Source organism: Maylandia zebra, linkage group LG13 (assembly GCF_041146795.1).
Source record: "Maylandia zebra isolate NMK-2024a linkage group LG13, Mzebra_GT3a, whole genome shotgun sequence".
In the NCBI taxonomy this organism is placed as follows: Eukaryota; Metazoa; Chordata; class Actinopteri; order Cichliformes; family Cichlidae; genus Maylandia; species Maylandia zebra.
This window is the reverse complement of record NC_135179.1, coordinates 11,376,619-11,398,347: the sequence shown is the minus strand read 5'-3', so window position 1 is coordinate 11,398,347 and position 21,729 is coordinate 11,376,619. Positions and strand designations below refer to the sequence as shown.

The window sequence follows — 21,729 nt, the reverse complement described above, 5'->3', positions numbered from 1 at the left end:
CGAACTGTGCTATTTATGGCACGCAGGCACCTCTCTTCTGAAAACAGCATATGATCTGAGGAGAAATTATAAATCTCATAATCTCACCAAAGGCAAATAAAAGCTGGATTTTCACAGTTTATGTTTTTAGAGAAACAAATTGACTGGTACATTAGCTGACCAATCGTATCTCAGCTTCGAATCAGTTTTTATCCAATCACAGAAGAGAGCGATAGTCTTGCCCCTCCCAAAAACTGGATGCTGAAAAAGAACGTCATCTACCTTTTTACGTTTAGCTTTAGCAAAAATTAGCTAGGTGTTCAATCATAGATAAATCCTGCCGAACCAAGCGTATTTTCTTTTGAACCGACAGCCTAAGTAAGAGCGATATATTTGGCGCTCCCTGGTATTACAGTGCCAAACATGTATGTAAAAGCCTTACGTCGATGCAGAGACATGTTGAAAGGAGAACTGGTCGTGTGAAACGCTGACTAGCTTACTCAAAGCTAACTGACGAACAGGGGCCGAGAAGCGAAAGTGGCTAATATTAAGGACTGCTAAGCCTATCACAACAACGCTGGGTGTCTTAGCATTTCTACCGTGATCACGAGAAGAGGGGCTGATAGAGGGAGACTGAGAGTGAGAGATTCCTTTCATACGCAGTAAGTAACACTTGGTACTCGGAATGAGCAACGAATCTACACTGGCTAGCGACCCGCTAACGTGTAACGTTAGGCAAACAGTTTGACAACTGTGAACTTCGCTAGCTGGTTAGCTAGTGAAGTTAGCTAACCAGAGTGGCCTCTGTTTTAGGTAACGAGAATCGAGAATTGGCTTGATTTTACTTCAGGATCTCAAAGTACCGTTATTTATATGTCTTTATTTGGACAGGGAGTACGATATTGTCGTTGACGCCGGTGTAGCCACACTTACTAACACGCCCGAGCTCCATTCAGGTGATTTTCACATTAATTGGAGCGTTTCACGCACTTGTCAATATTCAAATGGGTTATCAGCATCGCTCTGCTGGCGGATTAATGATTATCATTCCAACGTTTGGGTCTATCCATGTGATCCGAGAAGGTTTGGTTTGTCTTTATTTGCTTGTGGCATGTGTCGACAGTTTTTCTCCACTAAAATTATTTTTAATCTGATTCATGAATATTTGCAACAGGTGCGACTTACGTGGAACTAGTTTTAATGTGTGTTATTCTGGTTACTGCTTAGCATAAAGCTAGCTTTTGTTTCAAACGTCAACATATTGTTTACTAACAATGTACGTAGTAGAGTCTAGGTTTATGCTTCTATTCCCATTTGCTCCCATGAAGCTCCAGTACAGGGATTAACTTGTTTTATTGCCTTGTTGTGGGTACTTTTATTGGGTTGTTGGTGTGTGTGGCAGTGTGTTTGTGTGACGGTGTATTCCAGAAATGGCAGCAGCATCAGTGGCATGTTTGTGTTGGCACCTTGATGTGAAATCCTGCAATAGCCATGCTCTTTTAGCCTATGACTGCACTGGGTGCATGGGCTTGTCCAAAGGCCTTTATCTATACCCATGTGGTTACGTTAGTGTGAACTGAAAGGGTTCACACGCAGATGCATGCTCAGATGTAGTGGCAAGCCTTGAATAACTGAGAGATTAATTTGTGTTTCTGCTTATGTCTCAGAACAGGGTGATAGTATTGGTTAAGATTCTTGAATCAGCTTGTGGGGTTATGTAAATGCTGTGCACGTGTTTTTATAATGTATCCCAAAGGAACTGAAAGTGGTTTTAGTGCATGCTTAAGTACTCCTATGTTTAAAGTCCCTCATCATTTTGCCACTTCTGAGAGTTGAGAAATGATGAGAAAACAGAGGTACATGTACACAGTGCAATGCAAAAGTATTTGCTCCCTGTCTGATTTCTTAATTTTTTTTAACCCATTTTTCACATTTACATGTTTCAGATCATGAGACAAATTTTAATATTAGACAAAGCTAACCTGAGGAAATATATAATGTTGAATCAAGAAACCACTTAAATAGAACCTGTCTGACAAAGTGAAGTAGGCTAAAAGAGCTCAAAAGGCAACACATCATGGTACGATCTAAAGAAACTCAAGAACAGCAGAAAAACAAAGTCACTGGCATCTGTCAGTCTGGAAAGTGCTTCGAAGCCCTTTCTAAAACTTTGGGAACCTAGCAGACCACGGTGAGAGCCATTATCCACAAATGGAGAAAACTTTAAACAGTGGTGAAGATTCTCAGGGGCTTTCGACCAAAATTACTCCAAGTGCACATCAGTTACTCATCAAGGAGGTCACAAAATAACCCAGAACAGAATTGCAGCACACTCTGTAAAGTCAGAGATCATGATTCAACAATAAGCAAGCGACTTCTCTGGTGGTTTGTTGCTTCAGGATTTGGACAATGATCCAAAACACACCAGCAAGTCCACCTCTGAACGTCTCAAAAAAACCAAAGAGAAAATATAGGTTTTGATGTCGCCTAGCCAAAGCCCAGACTTGAATCCCTCTGGTGTCACTGAATTAAAACAATTCTGCAAAGAAGAGTGGGACAAAATTCCTCCACAGAAAAAGCCTCATTGCCAGTTATTGCTGCCAATGCTGGCACAACCAGCTAATAGGTTTAGGGGGCAATTACTTTCACACATAGGGTCAGGTAGGTCTCAGTATTTTTTTTCCTTAATAAATTGAATCATCATTGTATTTAACCAGGTTATCTTTGTCTAATATTATAAGTTTGATGATCTGAAACGTGTTACAAAAATGGAGGAAAAAAAAAAATCAGGAAAGGGGGGGGCACTTTTTCACAGCACAGTATATTGCAGACAAAGCACCTGCAATCCAGTATGACATGACACGTGTACTTTCAATCGCTTTGGTCTGGACAGACATCCCCATCATCTGTTCAAAGGACACTTGTTCCAGGAAATTGACAGCTTCAAAGATGAGTCAGCAAAGAGAGGGGGGATCTGTTTGTTTCACTTGTCAAATTTGTTTAAAAAAAAAAAAAATCAGAAACTTTTTTTGAGGTAAAGTTGTTTTAATCTTTTTAATCATAACTGAGAACAGTGTGTTATACCAGCTGTTCACTGCCTTCTTTATAAAATCATCAAATGTGGATGTGGCTAATGGGTACTAGCAAAAAGATGATTCATGGCTAAAAGTCAATATAAGCACATTAGTAGAAACTGTATGTTGTGGATTTTCTCTTCAGAGATGGACTCAATTGTAGAGTTAAGCTATAACAGTCACAGCTCAGTTTGTTTTGGGTTTTGTTTTTTGTTTTTTTATAAATATTGACTAGCTGCATGTGTGTTTTTATTTTATTTTATATAATTTGTTTTTGGTATTGTGATCTAAGGTGGTCATAGCTTTCTTAGTTAAACTATGATGCCTTAAGCTTCAACTATTTGCCATTGCCATCTTGATATTTTGGTAAATCTGACAGTGACAGACATTTAACAACTTATCAGTCACAAGTTGTTGGCATATGCCGAATAATCGTCCTTTCCAAACATGAGCATAATTTGCAAAAGTTCAATTCATGATGCCCTGGAACTACTGTCAGTCTTCAGAATGGATTTTACTTAGTTCATACAACAGCAGAGCTGTTGGGCTCTGCTATGGGGTTATAGCAAATTTCTCCAGGTAGAGGATAGGAATATAAATCTGAACACAAATAAGATTTAAAAAGAAAAGTGAATACTTTGGGAAAGAAATATGACCAATGGTTACTTTTGAGGTGGTAATGCAGCCATGTCAGTTCATAAGAATAAATCAACAGCACTAAGGTGTTTCCTTTATTGAGTTAGCTTTGAAGTTGATGACTTCCATGCTTCCTTTAAATATGTTGCATTACAGTATAGTTGTTGGGTTAACTTTTTGTTTCCTAACTCCACTACTTTAGTTGTGTCCAACTAAAGAAAGGGTGCAGCAGTGGTATATTGTCATGGGCTAATATCCCATTCAGGCTTTTACTTTTTACCTTAATTTCCCCTTAATCAGCTCCTCAGCATGGTACAGCACCTCTACAGCAAGCTACACTGCTACCATGCTGCATTTCCTATCAGTCTAATATTATCATCATGTCTTTTTCCCCACACAAAACAACAGTACAGTAGTTTAGTAAGGTGATGCTGACTTCTAAGGGTAGATTGGCCATTATATCACACACTGTACCTTTCATGTCATCGAGTCAGGAGAGAGAGCTGTAAGACATTAGTAATAGTTCACTGTGTTAAGCCTGTGGTCTGCATTTGACGAGCTAATCTCACCCTGCGTGGATCCTATCAGCAGCTGACTGTTAAATTGAGTTAACTTGTTAAAGCTATCCTGAAGCTGAGAGTGGTGGTTTTTCTGGGGCGCCTCAAACAGAAACCAGTGGGGAAAAACATTTTGGCCTAGTAAATCATAGCAAATCCCGCCTCTGCTTTTTTGTCACCTTCATAGACTACATGAATGTTCAGACAGACATACATGTGGTAGTTCATGTGCAGTCACGTCTGGCCGCTACCACTGTTGCTATGACAACCACTCAGCTGCCACTCCAAGCTGGGTAGCCATGGAGACATCAGACTTTGGGTGACATCAGTCTGTGGTGTACAAATTACCTATGCTGGTATTTATTTTTAATGAACACCAGTGGCCTGGGGAATTGGCAACTGCCAAAGATTTAGGCTTTTAACCAAACGGCAGTTATCAGGACTGTAATAAAATATTTTTAATGAATTAAAAAAAAATTGTTTTAAGTGGTTCAAACTTGAATGTGTATCATATGCCAAAAAAGTCTATTTTTTGGCATATGATACACATTCAAGTTTGAATACAGACTCTGCTTTACCTGTGTAAGCAGTCAAATGTTAAAGGCCCACTTTGAGCCAGGTATGGTACACGTGATGTGTATGTAGTTGCAGCATAGGTGAGAGCAAATAATGTTATTTGGTGATTGTGGAAATTGCTTTGATATCTGCTCAGTGTTGTGTGTGACTGCATTTGTCGTCAAGGTAATAATTCAAGTGTTCTGGACTACTGATGCTTTTCCTCCCTTTGATATGTGATCAGTGACCAAGTGTATTTGTCTGTCATGCACCTGTTGAATATCATCTAAATTTTGGAAGTCACATCAAACGCTTTGATAACAAACCATTGGCACAGTAAAGAGGGAGAAACTTGGATAAGCATTATTTATGTCTTAAAGATCAGAAGATAAAAAAAAAAAAAGAATTCTTTTAAAGAAGGATTCTTTATAAAAATTAAAAACAGATTAGACTCCTTTCAATCATTATAGAAAGCAGAAGTTTGAAGGAAAAGTATTTTCTTAATTTCAAAAGTTTATCCACTGGTTACATCATACATAATTTAAAAAACCCAAACCCTTGATCATTACAAAGAAGGGATCTTGTGGTTGTTTTACTCTGGGGTGTACTTTGCTGGCTTCTTATGGGTATGCTTTAGGGTTGGGCGACTGGACGAATATATCGACTACTGACAACAGGCTGAGCCTATCATTGATAGTTTTTACAAGGGCCATTTATTTATTTATTTATTTGCCCATGAGTAAGTTTGCTAATAATGGTGGAGCCTAATAGAAGCAGTCAACAGAAAAAAAAAAAATGATAGCGCTGTTTTAACAGCACCCTCTTTCATCTGCGAGCAAATGCACCCTCTTCAGAGTGTGCCCAAATGCTTGTTGATAAAGCTACAGAAGCTGGTGATAGCCTAGCATACTTAGCTGGATGGTGGACACGTACATGCTCATGCAAGTTAGTCGTGTTTGAGTACTTTGCTCACACTATATGTCTGCAGAAGTGGTACACCGCTTTGATTACATCCTTATGTTTACCTCTTTCATCTGGTTTAAAGAAAGCCAAAGAAATCCCAAATTGGTGACTTTATTATTATTTTTTTTAGTGCTGTCAGCATTAACACGCTGTCATCACGACTAACGCGATTAACAATGAACCCATCTGGAGCGTAAACTGAGTCAAAATCCCTGAAATGTCTCTGTCAACACATTTCGGCAGTTTGTCCAAATTTTGTTCATTCTGCGCTCCAGATGGGTTGAGAGCGTTAAAATCGTGATGACCGTGTTTAACCCGCGTTAATGCTAACAGTATTTTTTTTTTTTTTAGTTAGTTCGTCTATGTTTGGACTTCTGTATTGTAAACGCGCAAATCAGTCCGTGCATGATTACATTGCCCCACCCATGCGCGAATACATCACCCATCGGTGGAAATTTTGCAAACACTGCCATATATATCTTGCCAACTAATTTCACCTTGTATCAGCCAGCAGCCACTTGCAGTTGGTTGGGGAATATGTGTTTTTGAGATGTTACAGGCAAATTTCTAGGACAGTAGGACTGGAGCTTTTAGCTATAAAAATTAAATGAGATGCACCTGCCAGTGCACAGCTCAAACTGTTACTTGATTGTAGTGCTGTCACAATTGCTCAAAAATCACATTTGCTTATTATTCATTCATTAATTCCAAAACAATTCCCAACGAACCAAACTATTTGACTGTGCGCTACTTTGACACACAGTAGGGCTGTTCAATTAATCAAATGTTAATTTCAAGTACAGTTTTGGCTTCCAGCAGTTAAACAGCATAATATAGATAAAGTGTGATGTGTGAGTGAGGTGCATGCTGTCAGCCTGGCAGTGTAGCGTGATATTAGTTGTCTTTGAAGCCTTTCTGTTCTTTTAGTTAGGTGGGGGAAAGATGAGTATACAAGGCGGTCTAAATGCTTCATATGTAGATGAGGGTGACTCACTCACTGAGTCCCCTTCATCTATGTCTAGTTAGCATTCATACGTGTCATTTTGTTGATGAAATCTGTGTTTTTTTAGATTTGACTTTAAATCATAAGTTAATAGCAAATAGCGGGCACTTATCTATTTTTATTTTTTGAGAGGAACCTTTTAGCTCTGTCCACATGTACATTAACAGACACCATCCTTTGAGTATGCCTGCAACTTACTTGTAAGTAGCACTTATTGATATTTTCAGATATAAGGTATGGGTTATTGTGCAATTTCCGTGGCTAAGATTCCATTAAGCAGTGTGACAATCAATAAGACTGTAAAAGTTAATGTTCTCTCATTGCATAACCAATAAACAGACTGGATAGAGAATTTCTCTCTGCTATCCAGCAGCGTAATGCTGCTGTGCATTTAGCTGATGCAGGTGCAGTTATTGATAGGTAACGCATCCTCTTGAACACTCTGTGAAGGTTGTTAATGCTTTTTGAAGGCAGTTCTGGCTACCCAGAGAAGCTTTTAAACTTTCTTCTGTCTCTTTAAGGATAAACCTAAGTAGCTGCTATTTGTGGATGTGATGTGCAGTGATCACCAATAAGAAATAAGAAACAGTTGATATGTTCCTTAAGCCTTACATAGAAAGTATAAGAAACACAGGAAGAAAATTTCCAGCAACCCAAAAGTTAAATATTCTCCTTAAATATCTGTGGGGATATTTGTAGTCTTTGTGTTTTCAGAATATGCCAAAGCCATGTGAGATTTGTAAGCTGTTTATTTTGGCTAAATAACTTTTTTTCATATCACCCAGCACTAGTTAGAAGAGGAGATGATGGCTGTAAAGCAGTCAAAGATGGGTAGATACCAAAGAAATGGTAACATTTCAAAATCATGAATATATTGCAAGAGAACACTATTTGTCCTCTCCTAGTTATATTATGCAAATCTTTATATATTCCTTCACGATTTCTACAACCTTTCCTAATATCATTAGTAATCATGAAGATTGAAACTTTAATATTGTCCAGTTAGTTTTTCTCAAAAATTAATGGTTGGTATGACTGGCAGTTATCCGTTAAGGTCTTTCTAATACAAATCTCTCATGGATGGTTTGGAATGAGTCCGTCTGTATTTATCATGTATTGATTAGAGCAGGGCTATATGACCAAAAATAATTATCACGATATACATTTGAAAATTTGCGATAACGATATAACTGACGATATAATTGACACTAGACAAAATACTTTACAACTCCACAACTTTGTTGGGTTTTTTTGCACTAATAATGTATTTTCACTTAAACAAGCAGCTGTTTTTTATGTGCATTAAAGTTATATAAAAAATTAACAGTGCAAATGCAAATTCCTTGCTGACAGTTTAACCAAAAGGCATTTCCAGTGGAAATTGGCCGACATATCCTCAGCATAACCATGTATAATATCCACAAAACTTAAAAAGAGGTTATACACACACAATACGGTAATATTATGTTGAAGCACATTACGTATCACTCCGCGAGGCTCCTGCCTACGATAGCCATAATGCTCCGACAATCCATCAAGCGGTGCGGGTCCGTAGCTTAGCAAAGTCGTACTAAAACATTTGACAGATTTTCGAGCGCCATGTACCACATAAAATCGTTTTGAAGTCAGTAAACAAAACCAGAATTCATACATAAGGCACACGGGATTATAAGGGGCACTGTCGATTTTCAGAAAAATCAAAGGATTGATTTTAAGTGTGCCGTATTTTCCAAACAACACTGTAATAATGACAATCCACTAGCATGCTCTACCAAAAATAGTGCTTTGTTGTGTATCTGACGGACAAAAGCTAAACCAGTGCCACACCACTGAAGTTGCAGCATTTTTACAAACCAATTCTGGTTCATCCGTTTCATTCAACGAACTGCTTTCGCCCTTCTCATTCTCCTTCGCCGCCATGCTTTTTCCGCCATGTGCGTATGAAAACACAGGCACTGCGCATGCGTGTTTTACCCATATTCTATCGCGATATTTCATTTTCTTATCATTGCCCAACATTATACCGGTATTACCGTGAACGGTATGATATGGCCCAGCCCTAGTATTGATGCTGATAAGGGTTGTGACCATACTGGAATATCAAAACGTGATACTGATACTCCGTACTGTTTTTGATACTCAAGGGAAAATGTAATTTCATTTGAGATGGTGATGGTAAAATGCAGGTAATATAACCAGGTACAACACAATAGCTCACACATCTAAATAATTTAGTTCTTGTAGAAGGAAAAACAGTATGCTAAAGCTAAAACATGGTATGATTTATGATCAAAAAAGTTGATTGCTGTAAAAGATATAACCACTCACTACCTGCATTTTAAAACTGACCACACAGCTGGCTAAAACAAAAAGGAAATGAACACATTTTAATAAATTGTTGTAAAAGTAGAAAAGTTACTTTATTAATGATAACAGGGGGCTAATGTGGCTGTTGGGTAATTGCTAATGGTTAAACAAACGGCTAATGTTAAAATCTGTGCCAGTCAGGTTAACGTTTTTAACTCTTTAATACTGTATTGGAACTTTACTGACCCCTTTAGATTCCTTCTAAAGTGTTGCTCAGTGTTATGAATATTATGTTAATGAGGTGAGGAGGTCAGAATCAGAATCAGAATACTTTATTGATCCCTGGGGGAAATTATTTTATAGGTGCGTGTATGTCTGCGTGCAGCAGTGCTGTGTGAAGGTATGCATCTGCTGGACGAGGCAACAAAGTCACTGTTTGTATCAGTGTTATTCCAAATGAGTATCTAATTCAATATTAATTTTAGTGTTAAATAATATCTGAGTATCAAGTTTTTTTTTTGTTTTTTTTGTGTTTTTTGACCACCCAAATGCTGTTGTATATAAACTGAATGCAGTGTCAGCAAGCAACTTTCACACAATGCTACTGTAAATCTAGTAGAGATTGAGAACACATTATGAATAGTGATAAGTTATGTGCTTTACTTGAAACAGCATTTTCTGCACTTTTCCTGAAATCTACCAAACACAGTCTTGGCAGTGAATAATTAAGACTCTGTATTGTAATCTACCAGCATAGTAGAAACATAATTAACTGTTCAGTACTGATTCATTGTCTGATTTTCTTTCTCTGTCCCTTGTTTCTTTTTGTTTTTCCTCTCCAACAGCTAGCAGTGGGTCTCTCAGGGCAGAGCCATGGGTGCGTTCCTGGACAAGCCCAAAACAGAGAAGTACAACTCACATGGCGAGGGCAATGGCCTGCGCTATGGGCTAAGCTCCATGCAGGGCTGGCGGGTGGAGATGGAGGATGCTCATACAGCTGTGTTGGGCCTTCCAGCCCTTGGTATGACTGACTGGTCCTTTTTTGCTGTGTACGATGGCCACGCAGGCTCTAAAGTTGCCAATTACTGCTCCAAGCATCTTCTTGAGCACATAATCACCGCTAGCTTAGGGGCTGGAAACACACAAGGCTCTCAGTCTGGATCAGACGGCTCCAACGCTTCAGTACCAGTTCCGCCTGCAGTGGAGGCTGTGAAAGCCGGCATCCGGACAGGCTTCCTGAAAATAGATGAGCACATGCGCAGCTTCTCCGACCTTCGAAATGGCATGGACCGCAGTGGCTCTACGGCAGTGGGAATTCTTCTGTCACCTGATCATTTCTTCTTCATTAACTGTGGGGATTCTCGAGCAGTTCTCTACCGCAATTCACAGGTGTGCTTCTCCACACTTGACCACAAGCCTTGCAACCCACGTGAGAGAGAGCGCATCCAGAATGCTGGCGGTTCAGTGATGATTCAAAGGGTTAATGGGTCACTGGCTGTATCAAGGGCCTTGGGGGACTATGATTACAAGTGTGTGGATGGTAAGGGTCCCACAGAGCAGCTGGTTAGTCCTGAACCAGAGGTGTTTGTGATGGTTCGGGCACCAGAACAGGATCAGTTTGTGATTTTAGCGTGTGATGGAATCTGGGACGTTATGTCCAATGAGGAGTTGTGCGAGTTTGTGAAATCGAGGCTTGAGATCTGTGATGATCTGGAGAAAGTCTGCAATGAAGTGGTGGATACCTGTCTGCACAAGGTATGTACTTATTTGTTTTGGAGTTTATCATTTGTATATTTTGCTGTGACATCCTCTGCTTTCTTTTGACCTATGGAAATGTACATGTGTAGAAAATTTTGTCAGCAAGATGTCCATTTGAATTTCCTGCCAGAGAAGAACACTATATGATGAAGAAAGTTTTAGAGAATGTGTTTTTTTTTTGTTGAAAAAGAGCTATTTGTAACTGCTTTAATGGCTCAGTAAACTTTCCCTTACTAAAAAAAAGGAGACAGAGAAATTGTTTTGGCAGTCTTGAAAACAGGACAAAGTAAAAATGAAAAGAATGAAGTACAGAGCTTTGAAGTACAAAATGCTTGAAAGATGGCTTCAAGTCTTGCAGGTTACTCCTTAATCCTGACCAGCAGCTGTTATCTGCTTGAATTCAATAGATAATAGAGGGGGAAAATGCATTTTATTGCTTATTTACTGTATGTTTTTGATACCGTCATGTTCTACTTGGCCCTGAGTTACAGTGCAGGTTATTCAGTCACTTATTCCCTATGAAAAATGCAAGCTATACAACATCTTCTCTTAACCTGCTCTTTCTTCTCTTTCTTTATTCGTCTGTCCTTTTGCCTGTTTTAGGGGAGTCGGGATAACATGAGTGTTGTGATAGTGTGTTTGCCCAATGCTCCCAAAGTATCGGAGGAAGCTGTGAGGAAAGACACTGAGCTCAACAGTTACCTGGAGTCTCGAGTTGAAGGTGAGAGTGGCTGAATGGAGAAAAATAATGTTTTATTCAATGTATTTATTCAACGTATTAATTGTCTTTGTGTGAATGAATTCTACACATAAAATAGGGTATTGAGGGGAAGAAAATGGGCAGCTGGGGATTTATTGATAACCTTCCTTTATATGTTTTTTTCCCCCCCCATATTTACACTCATCTTATTTCTACTGAAAATGTGCATCATATCTGTATATTCCCTCGATTGACCTTGCTACTTGCTATTGTCTAACCTCCAGCCAAATTTGCTCAGGCTCACAGCAGAAGAATGACACCATCATGACCTCCTTTTCCACTTCAGCGAGCATCTCCCCTCTTTATTCTCTCTCCGTTCCTCTCCTCCCTTGCTTCACTCAAACATTTACTGTCTTGTTGGAATGAATTTCCTTCTCCTTTCCTGTACTCTTTGCCCATTTCTTCTTTCTAATTGCAACCCATATTTTTTTTTATGTCTCTGGGAGCACAAGACCCTTTGAATACAGAGCAGCCTTTCTGGTCAGCTCTCTTCGTTCGCTATGTGCTGTTTGAGATGCCGGTCACTTAAGAAATACATTTATTTATTTATTTTAGCTCTGAGGAATAACTTAAAATGAATCCTTAAAGTTTTTGTTTTTACCTGTCTGATACCAGTGTCATCTTGAAATAAAAAAAGAAAAGAAAAATAAGGCCTTAAAATCGAACCGTAAGACTCTGAAATTGAGATTAAAAGACAGGTAATTATTTTATGTGTTAAAGTAAGTTCATGTTGGCTGAAAAGCACTCTAAAATGGGTCAAAATCATTCCACTTTTGAAGGTACAGTTCAGAAGTTCAAACAGTGTTTGTGTAAAGCAGGCTAGATGCTTGGCTTAGGGTACTGTCTAATACTGGAAGACAGAGGAGAGAGGGAATAGAACAAAACAGAGAGGGAGGAATTCTCTGGCGGAACATTATCTTGGCCTTATGCCACTCCCAACTCAGTTGCAGGCCTCTTTCTGTCACCATCTTTCTCCCTCTCTTCGTCTCAGAAATACACTGGCTTCCACAAATTGACTTGTATGTTTTCCATCTTCACTTCCTTTCTCCTCATTTGTCAAATTTTGGTCTCTGTCCTTCTGCTGCTCTGCTCTCCCTCCTCTGTCTTTGCACAGATGTTCATGGCTATCATCAGCTCTTTTAATACCGATTTGTGTAACAACATGTCTGCTGCTGTTTTAGAGATGCTGTCTCGGCCAGGGGAGGAGGGGTTTCCGGATCTGGTAACAGTGATGAGAAACCTGTCCACTGACAGCGGCATGCCCCCTCTGCCACCAGGGGGTGGTCTTGCCAGCAAGTAAGCACCATTTGACATTTATAAAAATGTATGATTAAAATATGAAAGTGTTAAACATCTGTAATACTTCATTATGTGCTCAGACAGTGATAATTACAGAAATGTTAGAATTTGATTTATTTTTAACAGCTACACCTTTACTCCACTTAGTCTTCCACTGTCTTGTAGCTTTGATTGATGGCTCCAACCAATACCTTATGAAATTTTTGGTTTCTGTGTTCCACTTGCAGACGCAGTGTTATTGAAGCAGTATACAACCGTCTGAACCCATACAGGGAGGAGGATGGAGTAAGTATCAGTATATAGAAACGTAGGTGCTTTGTCTTTGACCATTTAGACATAAAATACTAAAAATGTTGAGGGCACATGGCAAATTTGAGATTTCAACTGTCTTATGTCTCAAGTTTCTTTAACGTATGACTTTAAGTGCACTTAGTTGGCTGTAGTTGTACATTTAAATTAACAGTTGATCAGCTAATTATGTAGTCACAGAGTATGTGTGTACGCTCTGTGTAGCATATTCCCATGAAATACCAGTGGGAGATCTTCTTTTGTTAATCTTATGTTGATTCATCTCATGTGGTGGCCTAAGCTGGTGATTTATAAACAAAGTATAAAATTACTGACTTAAGATGTGGCTTTGAGCCCATCCCCTTTCAGTTATGTTAAATGCTGTTTTTCTCTACGCATGGTGCAAGATGATACAGCTTTGTCAGGAAATGTTTGAGTGGAACTATGAAGTTGCAAGTGAAGACATTCATTTTCAGGTTATCTGCTTCAAATAGGCTCTTTTTAATGGTTTATTTTATTTGCCTCCTCTGCTTGGAGCTTTCTTTATCCTAACACTAAAGTGTATGAAGACACTTTAGTTAGGCTTTTAAGTGGAGTTATCTGACACTGGTATGAGAAGTTTTCCCATGTTTGAGCATGAGAATGTGATATGTACGCTTCTAAATTTACTTTGCTGCTGAATGGTAGATGTTGCAAATTTTTTAAATTTGCCAATAAGAACACAGGCATTCACGCTCTCATACTGACACCCATTCACATACTGAATGAGGTAGTAAATCTACAATAAAATAACAGCAGATAAAGGCAAATACTAACAGCAAATAGAAGAGAAGAACATCCACCATTTAAAGCGTTCAAGTTTAATGTTTAATAAAAGGGTTTCCCCTGTAAGCCTGGTTTTCAAATGTTGTAGTGGTTGTAAGTGACAGGAGATACTGTGCAGTGACTTTGACAGTGCTGTTTAACTCATTACATTACCTTCTGCTTTTGCTACTGGCAGACGTTTTCCACTTTAGTCAGCATTTTAAAATTTGTGTCCTCATATTCACCGTTGACACATGTAGACACTGTTTTATACAGCATGTGAATAAAAGATGGAATCCAAAATTATGTCCCAAGGAAAGTAATGACTTACTTTTATTTGCCAGTAAAGACAGACACCCTTTGTTACTGTGAATTTTTTTTTTTTCTACAACCATAGACTGTATATGAAAGATAGCAATGGATATTTTAGTTTCAAACTTTGCATTTTAAATACTTCAGTGTAAGCATTTTGGCTACCACAACTTTGGTGTTGGAGGCAGAAGTGACCTTATTTGGACAATAAGGGTGTGTACTAAGCTAGCAACTGGCAAACTTAGTTGACAGTTTGTAGACTGCACTGGTGCAATACACACTCTACTGCTAATTAGTGCTAAATAGTAGACTAATAAAATACTAGGGTATGAGTTAGAGCTGGGCGATATATCGAGTTTTAAAAAAATATTGATATATTTTTATACGAGATATAAGATGTGACAATATCTTTTATATCGATATAGTCTATGTTACGTTAAAGCTATACTTGTGGAGCCGCAAGTTTGCCTCTCTTTCGTCCACTTTTGTCTTTACGCAACGTTACTCGGCCTCGCCCCTCCTTCACTGAATACAACTCCCCCTCCTCCCCCATCGCTTCACCTGCAGGAAGCGACAAGACGGACACGGCAAATCTCCGTTAATGAGTTACTGCGCATCGACCCGTGCGTGGGGCTGGACGCCGTCAACGTGTTAGCTAGCTAACCACGCTAACGAGCTAACCACGCTAACGCCATGCAGCCCAGAGGCGCTGCACAGCCTAAAATCCTTTCATTTTCTCAAAAGTTGACAGCGCGCCTTATGTATGAATTCTGGTTGTGCTTGATGGCTGCGAACCGATTTTATGTGGTACACAGCGCTCAGCAATCTGTCAAAAAATGTTTTAGTACGACTTTGGTAAGCTACGGAGCTGCACCGCTTGATGGACTGTCAGAGCATTACGGCTACCGAGGAGCCTCGCGGAGTGATACGTACTGTGCTTCAACGTAATATTACCCTACTGTGTATAAGGACCATAAATGGCACCTGTTAAGAGACGTGGTTACGAAGAGGATTTCAAACTCAATGCTGTCAGTCACAGAGTAGAAGTTGGGAACAGAGCAGCTGTGAAATCTGTCTTTGTTATTGTGCTCAGCGTCTTTTAGTTTACATTTTGACTGCACAATTGTGAGCTTTTTGTTATGCACAAAAACAACATTGTTTTCTTTTATTTATGGAGCATTATTATTTAATAAATGCTCATAATTTATTTTTGAGTAAATTTTATGTACATCTATGCTCTATGTTAATAAAAGTGCCTGTGTGACATCTGGGACACAGCTTTGACTAAGAACTCTCTTTTTGTTCTTACTTTATGGCTTTAAAAAAAAAAAAAAATCGAGATATATATCTTATATCGCCATCTAGGTAAAAAATATCGAGATATGAATTTTGGGTCATATCGCCCAGCCCTAGTATGAGTAAACAACACTGAAGGACAAACACACGGGTTGTATTACACAAGCTGTGTTATTTGTCAGATAATAAAGGCACCAGCAGCACACACAGGCTGTTCAAGTTATTGACTAAACTTAGTGACTGATTTAGATTCTGTTTGTGGAATTCTGACAGGGGATGGTAGCTAAGATGGCTATTTTCATACCCTAAATAAACTGAGGGGCTGTATGAAGCACCAGTGTAAGAAAAATAAAGATTGTTTTGAACTGTGAACCATGCAAAGCTGAAATGAACATAATGGGTCCAGTTCACTTGAGGTGGATTGCATAAATAAGCTTTTCACTAATGTTTATTGGAAAGTTTAAAAAATGTCCTGGTGTTCTTTTCTAACTATTGATGTAGCTTCATGTTCTTTGAGGTAATGGATGGTGTGTTATTGACTGAGGGTGCCAAGGCACTTGTTGAGCCAGGTTTTTAACCTGCATCTATATTTGCAGGTTACAACACATAAGCTCATTATAACCATAGAGTAGGAAAAACAATCAGTTTATATAAACAGTATTATTATTGTTGTCCTCTTTCAAATATAGGCCTGTTTCTCTATTTCTATTATTATTATTATTATTGAGGTAAACTGTTTGAGTGCTTATGAAATGTTTGCACTCCAAGTTTTGTCCAAGGGTTCCGTGTTTTCTACAGAGATGGAAAATACAGAATTTTAAATCTTTGATTTTGCAGCTGTTGTTACCTGCCTGCATGTTTCACACAAACATGTTCTTTGACAATCACGACATGAAAAAAGGGGATACATAAAGAAGTTAACTGCACAATTAACTGATTTCTTTTTCTTTTTTTGTGGACCCATTTATTTTATTTTAAAAAGAGAGAAATGTTTGATTGTTTTCACTATTTACTTGCCACTTAATTACTTTTGGTATAGTACGAATGGCCATATGGGGGGGGGGGGTCTGTTAAATTTATGAAAATATAGTTAAAAGTCCAAAATTTATGTCTTCCTTCACATTTATCATAGCCGTCCAGTGGGCCGGATTGGAGTCTGTCTGTGCAATTTTGGCCCCTGGGCCTTATGTTTGAGACCCCTGTTGCAGTAAATGGCTTACAGTATTGCATGTGTGAACTTGTAAATGTTTATAAAGGATTGACAAATTTTGTGTCTGTGAGAGAATCTCCCACTGAGATTGAGGCCACTATCGTATTGTTTAGAATGATAAGCACTGCAGTGTCCTTAAAGAGCTCTACCTGCATATAAGGGGTCTTGTGTGGTGTGGGTGTGTGTGTCCTGTTAGCTGGATGTGATATTTGCCTCATGGTGTTGTCTTGGATTTTCTGTAATGAGTTAGAGGTACTGTGATTGTTTGCTTTGTGTACACATAATCATGGAAAAGAAATGCACACATGAAACGGATATTGGCGCCCCCTTAAAACCACAGTGGGTAGGTTCTGTGTGTGACTGTACACTGTAACAAAAAGTTTTGAGTGCTACCACCTGCTAGGTGTTAGGAGAAAGAAACAAGGCTGCTTGTCATAACATTGTCAAATAGAGCCATCCTAGTTTAACCTCGGCAGGTTTCTTTGTCTACATTAAGTGGCTAAGCCGTCCTACACAGCTGCTAGAAAGAAGCATGTCATAGTAGCTCAATTAGTGCTGGTTGCACCCTTCATTTAAACATATTTTGCACATGGTGTGTAGTAAGGTACGCACCTGTAGTCACATACACATTGACAAGGGATGTATCTATTGTCTAACTGTGTGTTCACCCTCTGATTAACGCAGCCCTCCTGTTTCATTTGGTAAGTGATCACATATATAACTGTTACACCCCCACCTCCCCCTTTTCCAACCCCTCATCTACACACATGCATACAACCACACATGCACACATGTGTACAAACACACATTCTTACAGGCATGTAAGTGGTGACCTGCTACACAAATCCTCCCTGTCACACCTTCATCTGTCTCTACTCCCTGCTCTGATCTGCTGTCCTGCATGTGGAGCTCCATTTAAGAGTTTAAGGCGTGTTCATGTGGACGTCTGTAGACATGATTGTCGAGGTCTGATGAGGATGAATGATAAAGGTGTTTCTAGTCCTGTCCGTCCCCCCCTCTCACGTCACAGGCATACAAACACGCATGCACTGTTCCTACACGCATGCATCGCTGTCTCACTCAGTCTTTCAGCAGCTGCACGCAACTATACAACAGTCTGTGTTTCTGTGTCCCTCCTCGAAATAAGACGGAAGGCCTTGGAGTTGTTTTGTTGGAATATGTTAAAGAAAGACTCCGGAGACTGAGGTTGAAAACGTTTACTGCCTCACGCTGCTGTTGTAACAGCATTGTAAATATATTGTGTTGTTTCTTTGTTGAGTTGTGTTGGTCATAAGGAAAACTGACCTTCAAGTCTGGGTTTGGGGGAATAAATCCTTGAGTTTTACTTTTAAAATGTTTTGTTTAGGTTTTTTTTTTTTTCTTTTCTTTTTATAAAAAGTCTCTTTTTTTTCTCCCCACCCTTCTCTCCTTCCTTTGTTTCCTGGCTTTTCTCTTATTTCTTCTTCCTCTATTTTACTCTCCTTTGCTTCCCTGTTTTCTCCTCTCCCTCTTTTCCTTTTGCAGAGTGGAGCGGAATTGGAGTACCACTGGTAGCTGTCCAGCACAACTGCCTGATCGAAAATACAGGACCACTATTCCACATGAGATTACATTCATTGTCACCTTTTAATTTTTTCTGTAATTCATTCCGCCCCCCACACTGAGAATAACTGAAGCTGAAATCTTGGTTTTAAAAACACCTAATGTGGAGGACTACAAAACTGTTCTTGTTCCTTTTTTTTAAATTTTTTAAATAGACAAACTATGGGGGGGGGGGGCACTGCGTTCATGTTCCGACTCCAGAACTACATCTACAATATAAACACAGCGAGGAGGAGAGGCCAACAAGCACAGTTTCTCTTGCCCCTTGTTTTCTTTTTTCTTTTCTTTTTTTTTTTTTTGTGGATTTGCAGAGACAGAGGTCACAGGTCTGAATCTTTTAGGGTTCTGTGGTGCCTTGCTTAGACCAGAGAGAGCGGGAGGGAGGGAGAGAAAGGAGGACCTCATAACTCGCCAGCCAGCCACGACCAAAACCAACCACTTGTGGATTCATTGTAAACACTGAGAAGGCTTAAAGTGGTTTGTGGCATTATTTGTTTGGAAGTGTGAACTTTTTCTTGCACCTGACGGGGAGTTGATCGACCACACAAGCCTGCAACTCAACTACACACCTTAAGCTATACTGTCCAGTTCAGGATCTGGGCGTTACTGGTACACAAACAGGAGCCAACTCTTCACTTATTAATGGACATGGCTCACTGGAGATCATCTTACAGAACTCACAGAAATGTAATAAAAATAACTAAATGAATCACTATCCAAAGACCTTGAGGTTAAACCCTCAAATTCAGGGTCTGAAAGCCTGAGAATCCACACCTGACGATAAGGGGAGCACTTATGTGAGAGACTTTCTGGCACCAAATCCCATTTTGACTCCTGGATATTATGTCCAGACTTAAATGGGACGTGGACTGGTTTGCCCAGCTGCAACTACATTAAACTTGAGCGTGATAGCGACTCTCTTGCATGTCTGCTTACTTTTTGTCTGCTCATCTCTTTCAGGATCTTGTCACTTGATTTGTCACTCTTCCCTTCTGTCTGCCTTATTTTTAAATTTTTTGTTGTTTTAACTTCAGTTTCTCTGCTGCGTCATGAGGCAGAAGAGACTCAGCTCTCATTTTGCATTTGCAGACAATGCCAGAATCATAAGCTTTTGAGCCTGCTGTTGTTGAAGATATTATAGAAAGATAGAAACTGTATATGAAATTCATAAATATAAAAAATATATATAGGGAGATATCTATATAGACAGAAATATTTTGATTTGTTTGTTGTCCCTTAAATTCCCAGCCATGGTATTCATTGCGGCCTAATCTGGAAAAAAAAAGAAGGGGGGGGGGGGGAAACACCCCCACCCAATAGCCCAACCCATGATGCTGCACGCACCGTTCCCACACAGCAGCGTTCCAAAGACAGGGTTTGGGGTAAAGGAATTCCAACCGCCCCCTCATCCTTAACACATGCGCACACACAATCCTGCTCATGCTACAGCTTGCCTTTTTCTATCTCTCTGATATCGCGTGTGTGTGTGTGTGTGTGTGTGTGTGTGTGTGTGTGTATTAAAAAAAGAAGAAAAAACAAAAATACCTTTTTTTTGGAGTTTAGATTGTAAACATTTATTTACTTAAAAATATGCTTTCTTTTTTTTTTTTTGGTATACTTTTTTTTTTTTTTTTTTTTTTTTTTTTTTTTTAATTACTATTGCTGTGGTCCTGTTACAAATGGATAAAGAAAACAACACGAGGAACCTGAAACATACCTTTTACAACATATTGGGAGACTTTGGTTTCGGCTATTCACTGTATGAAGTTGAAGGAGGGACACTGTAGGCTGAAGAGGAGGGGTTCTACACTGAGAGTTAAATTCGCAGTCACTGAATTGGTGTTCTTTTTCTTTTTTCCCCTCTTTCCCCACAACCACCTTCAATGACTTTACCTTGAAGGCACAGGGCAGTTACTGATTTAGGTTGGGTTTGTGTTTACCAGGAGTCTTTTGTGTTAACCTAAGCACTAAAAAAGTGATGGAAGCTTTAGAGATGGATATTTGTCAGGAAAAAAACTCAAGTCTTTTACAGTGTGCACACACATGCATTGTCTGTGTGTGTGTGTGTGTGTGTAGTATTTAGATGAGGTTAAAATATGCTATAAATACAAACCTGTAACATACAGGTATATATATTCAATCATTTAATGGCAAATGTAATGTGCTTTCTGAAGTGGCAGTATTGGAAGAGAAAGGACCTAACAGAGATTGCTGGCTGGTTAATGTTATTGTGGTACACTTGCTCTTGGTGCCATATGACAAATAGGTACTTGAATGTGTAGTTCTTTTGCAGTTACAGTTGTTTTAATGCAATGGTATAACTTTTCTTTGTGGTGGAGGGAGTGGGAGGGGTGGTATCTCCTATTGGTGCATGTTTTGTGATTGAGGAAGGAGTGTAATTTGCGTGTGATATGCACTGGGTGGGCGGGTGGGTGATAATGTGGACAATGTTCAGTGTGGTGGAACACAATGTTGGAGAGGAAAGGCAGTGATAGAGGAACAACCTGTAGATGAACTGGAGCACAAATGAGAATATTAATTCACTTTTAGGTACTTAACGTACAAATTAGATTTCCCTTACTTTAAACCCCCCAAACCGCATGTTTCCCATCATTCCCATTGTGAATGTTGTCATATCTCAGATTCGCATACTTTTTAACATTGTGCAAGCTTTTACCACACTGAACATGGTCTTCAGTTAAGGTTTTTGTTTAAGCTATATCAGACACTGGGCTTGGAGAGAATTTAAGGGAGGGAAGGACAGAGAAACATTTATTTTTCTGAATGTAATTCTTCATTAGTCACACTGATTCCACTGCATGGACGGAATACAAGCAGCACTGCAGGTTCACATTCTCTCCTCATCGGTCATTTAATGGCAGAACAAGCTACCTTGGCTTCCTTTGTTTAAAATAAAATAAAATATATACTTGATCATTATTCTGATTGTGGAATATAATGTCAGAACTTATGTGGGAAGACATAAGATAAAGGAGTTTTTGAAAGTTTGGCAATGCCTGGATAATTTGACTGACTTGTTGCTATGATTTAACGTTCTGTTGAGTAAAGAGAATTTTACAAGCATTTGGTCTCCTGAACCTGTCAGTTATTTTTGGGCCGGGTTGAAGGTTTGCATTCCCTGTGGGCTTTTTAGCATAGACATGTGTTTCTGGTCACTCTTTATATACAAGTAGAAGTTCTGTACAAGAATAAGTTAACATATAGGTCAGAAAAGAGAGCAGTAACTCTAACATTAAGATTGAAAGACTGACACAGGCACACAAATGTGTCAAGGGTTCTTTTTTTTTTGTAATTTATCATAAGTC

The 21,729-nt window shown here is 39.1% G+C and overlaps 1 protein-coding gene across 2 annotated transcripts; it reads left to right on the top strand.

The window, feature by feature from the left end:
• The first annotated feature begins 226 nt into the window (after nt 1-226).
• Nucleotides 227-21,487, top strand: ppm1ba (protein phosphatase, Mg2+/Mn2+ dependent, 1Ba). 2 transcript variants are annotated; one of them, XM_076891524.1, is made up of 7 exons: nt 227-641; nt 9,920-10,829; nt 11,436-11,553; nt 12,774-12,888; nt 13,119-13,176; nt 17,486-17,502; nt 18,326-21,487. In XM_076891524.1, coding segments are annotated over exons 2-7 (1,191 nt in total). In that variant the 5' UTR covers nt 227-641; nt 9,920-9,947; the 3' UTR covers nt 18,327-21,487. The 2 variants fall into 2 exon arrangements, with proteins under 2 accessions (XP_076747639.1, XP_004570150.1); XM_004570093.3 differs by lacking the exon at nt 17,486-17,502.
• Nucleotides 21,488-21,729: the final 242 nt, after the last annotated feature.

Bases quoted from the DNA above. Each gene is read 5' to 3' on its own strand.
- ppm1ba (XM_004570093.3), top strand. From the start codon at position 9,948: ATGGGTGCGTTCCTGGACAAGCCCAAAACAGAGAAGTACAACTCACAT. The intron at 11,554-12,773 runs GTGAGAGTGGCT...CTGCTGTTTTAG, and splicing joins CCTGGAGTCTCGAGTTGAAG to AGATGCTGTCTCGGCCAGGG. The intron at 12,889-13,118 runs GTAAGCACCATT...TTCCACTTGCAG, and splicing joins GGGGGTGGTCTTGCCAGCAA to ACGCAGTGTTATTGAAGCAG.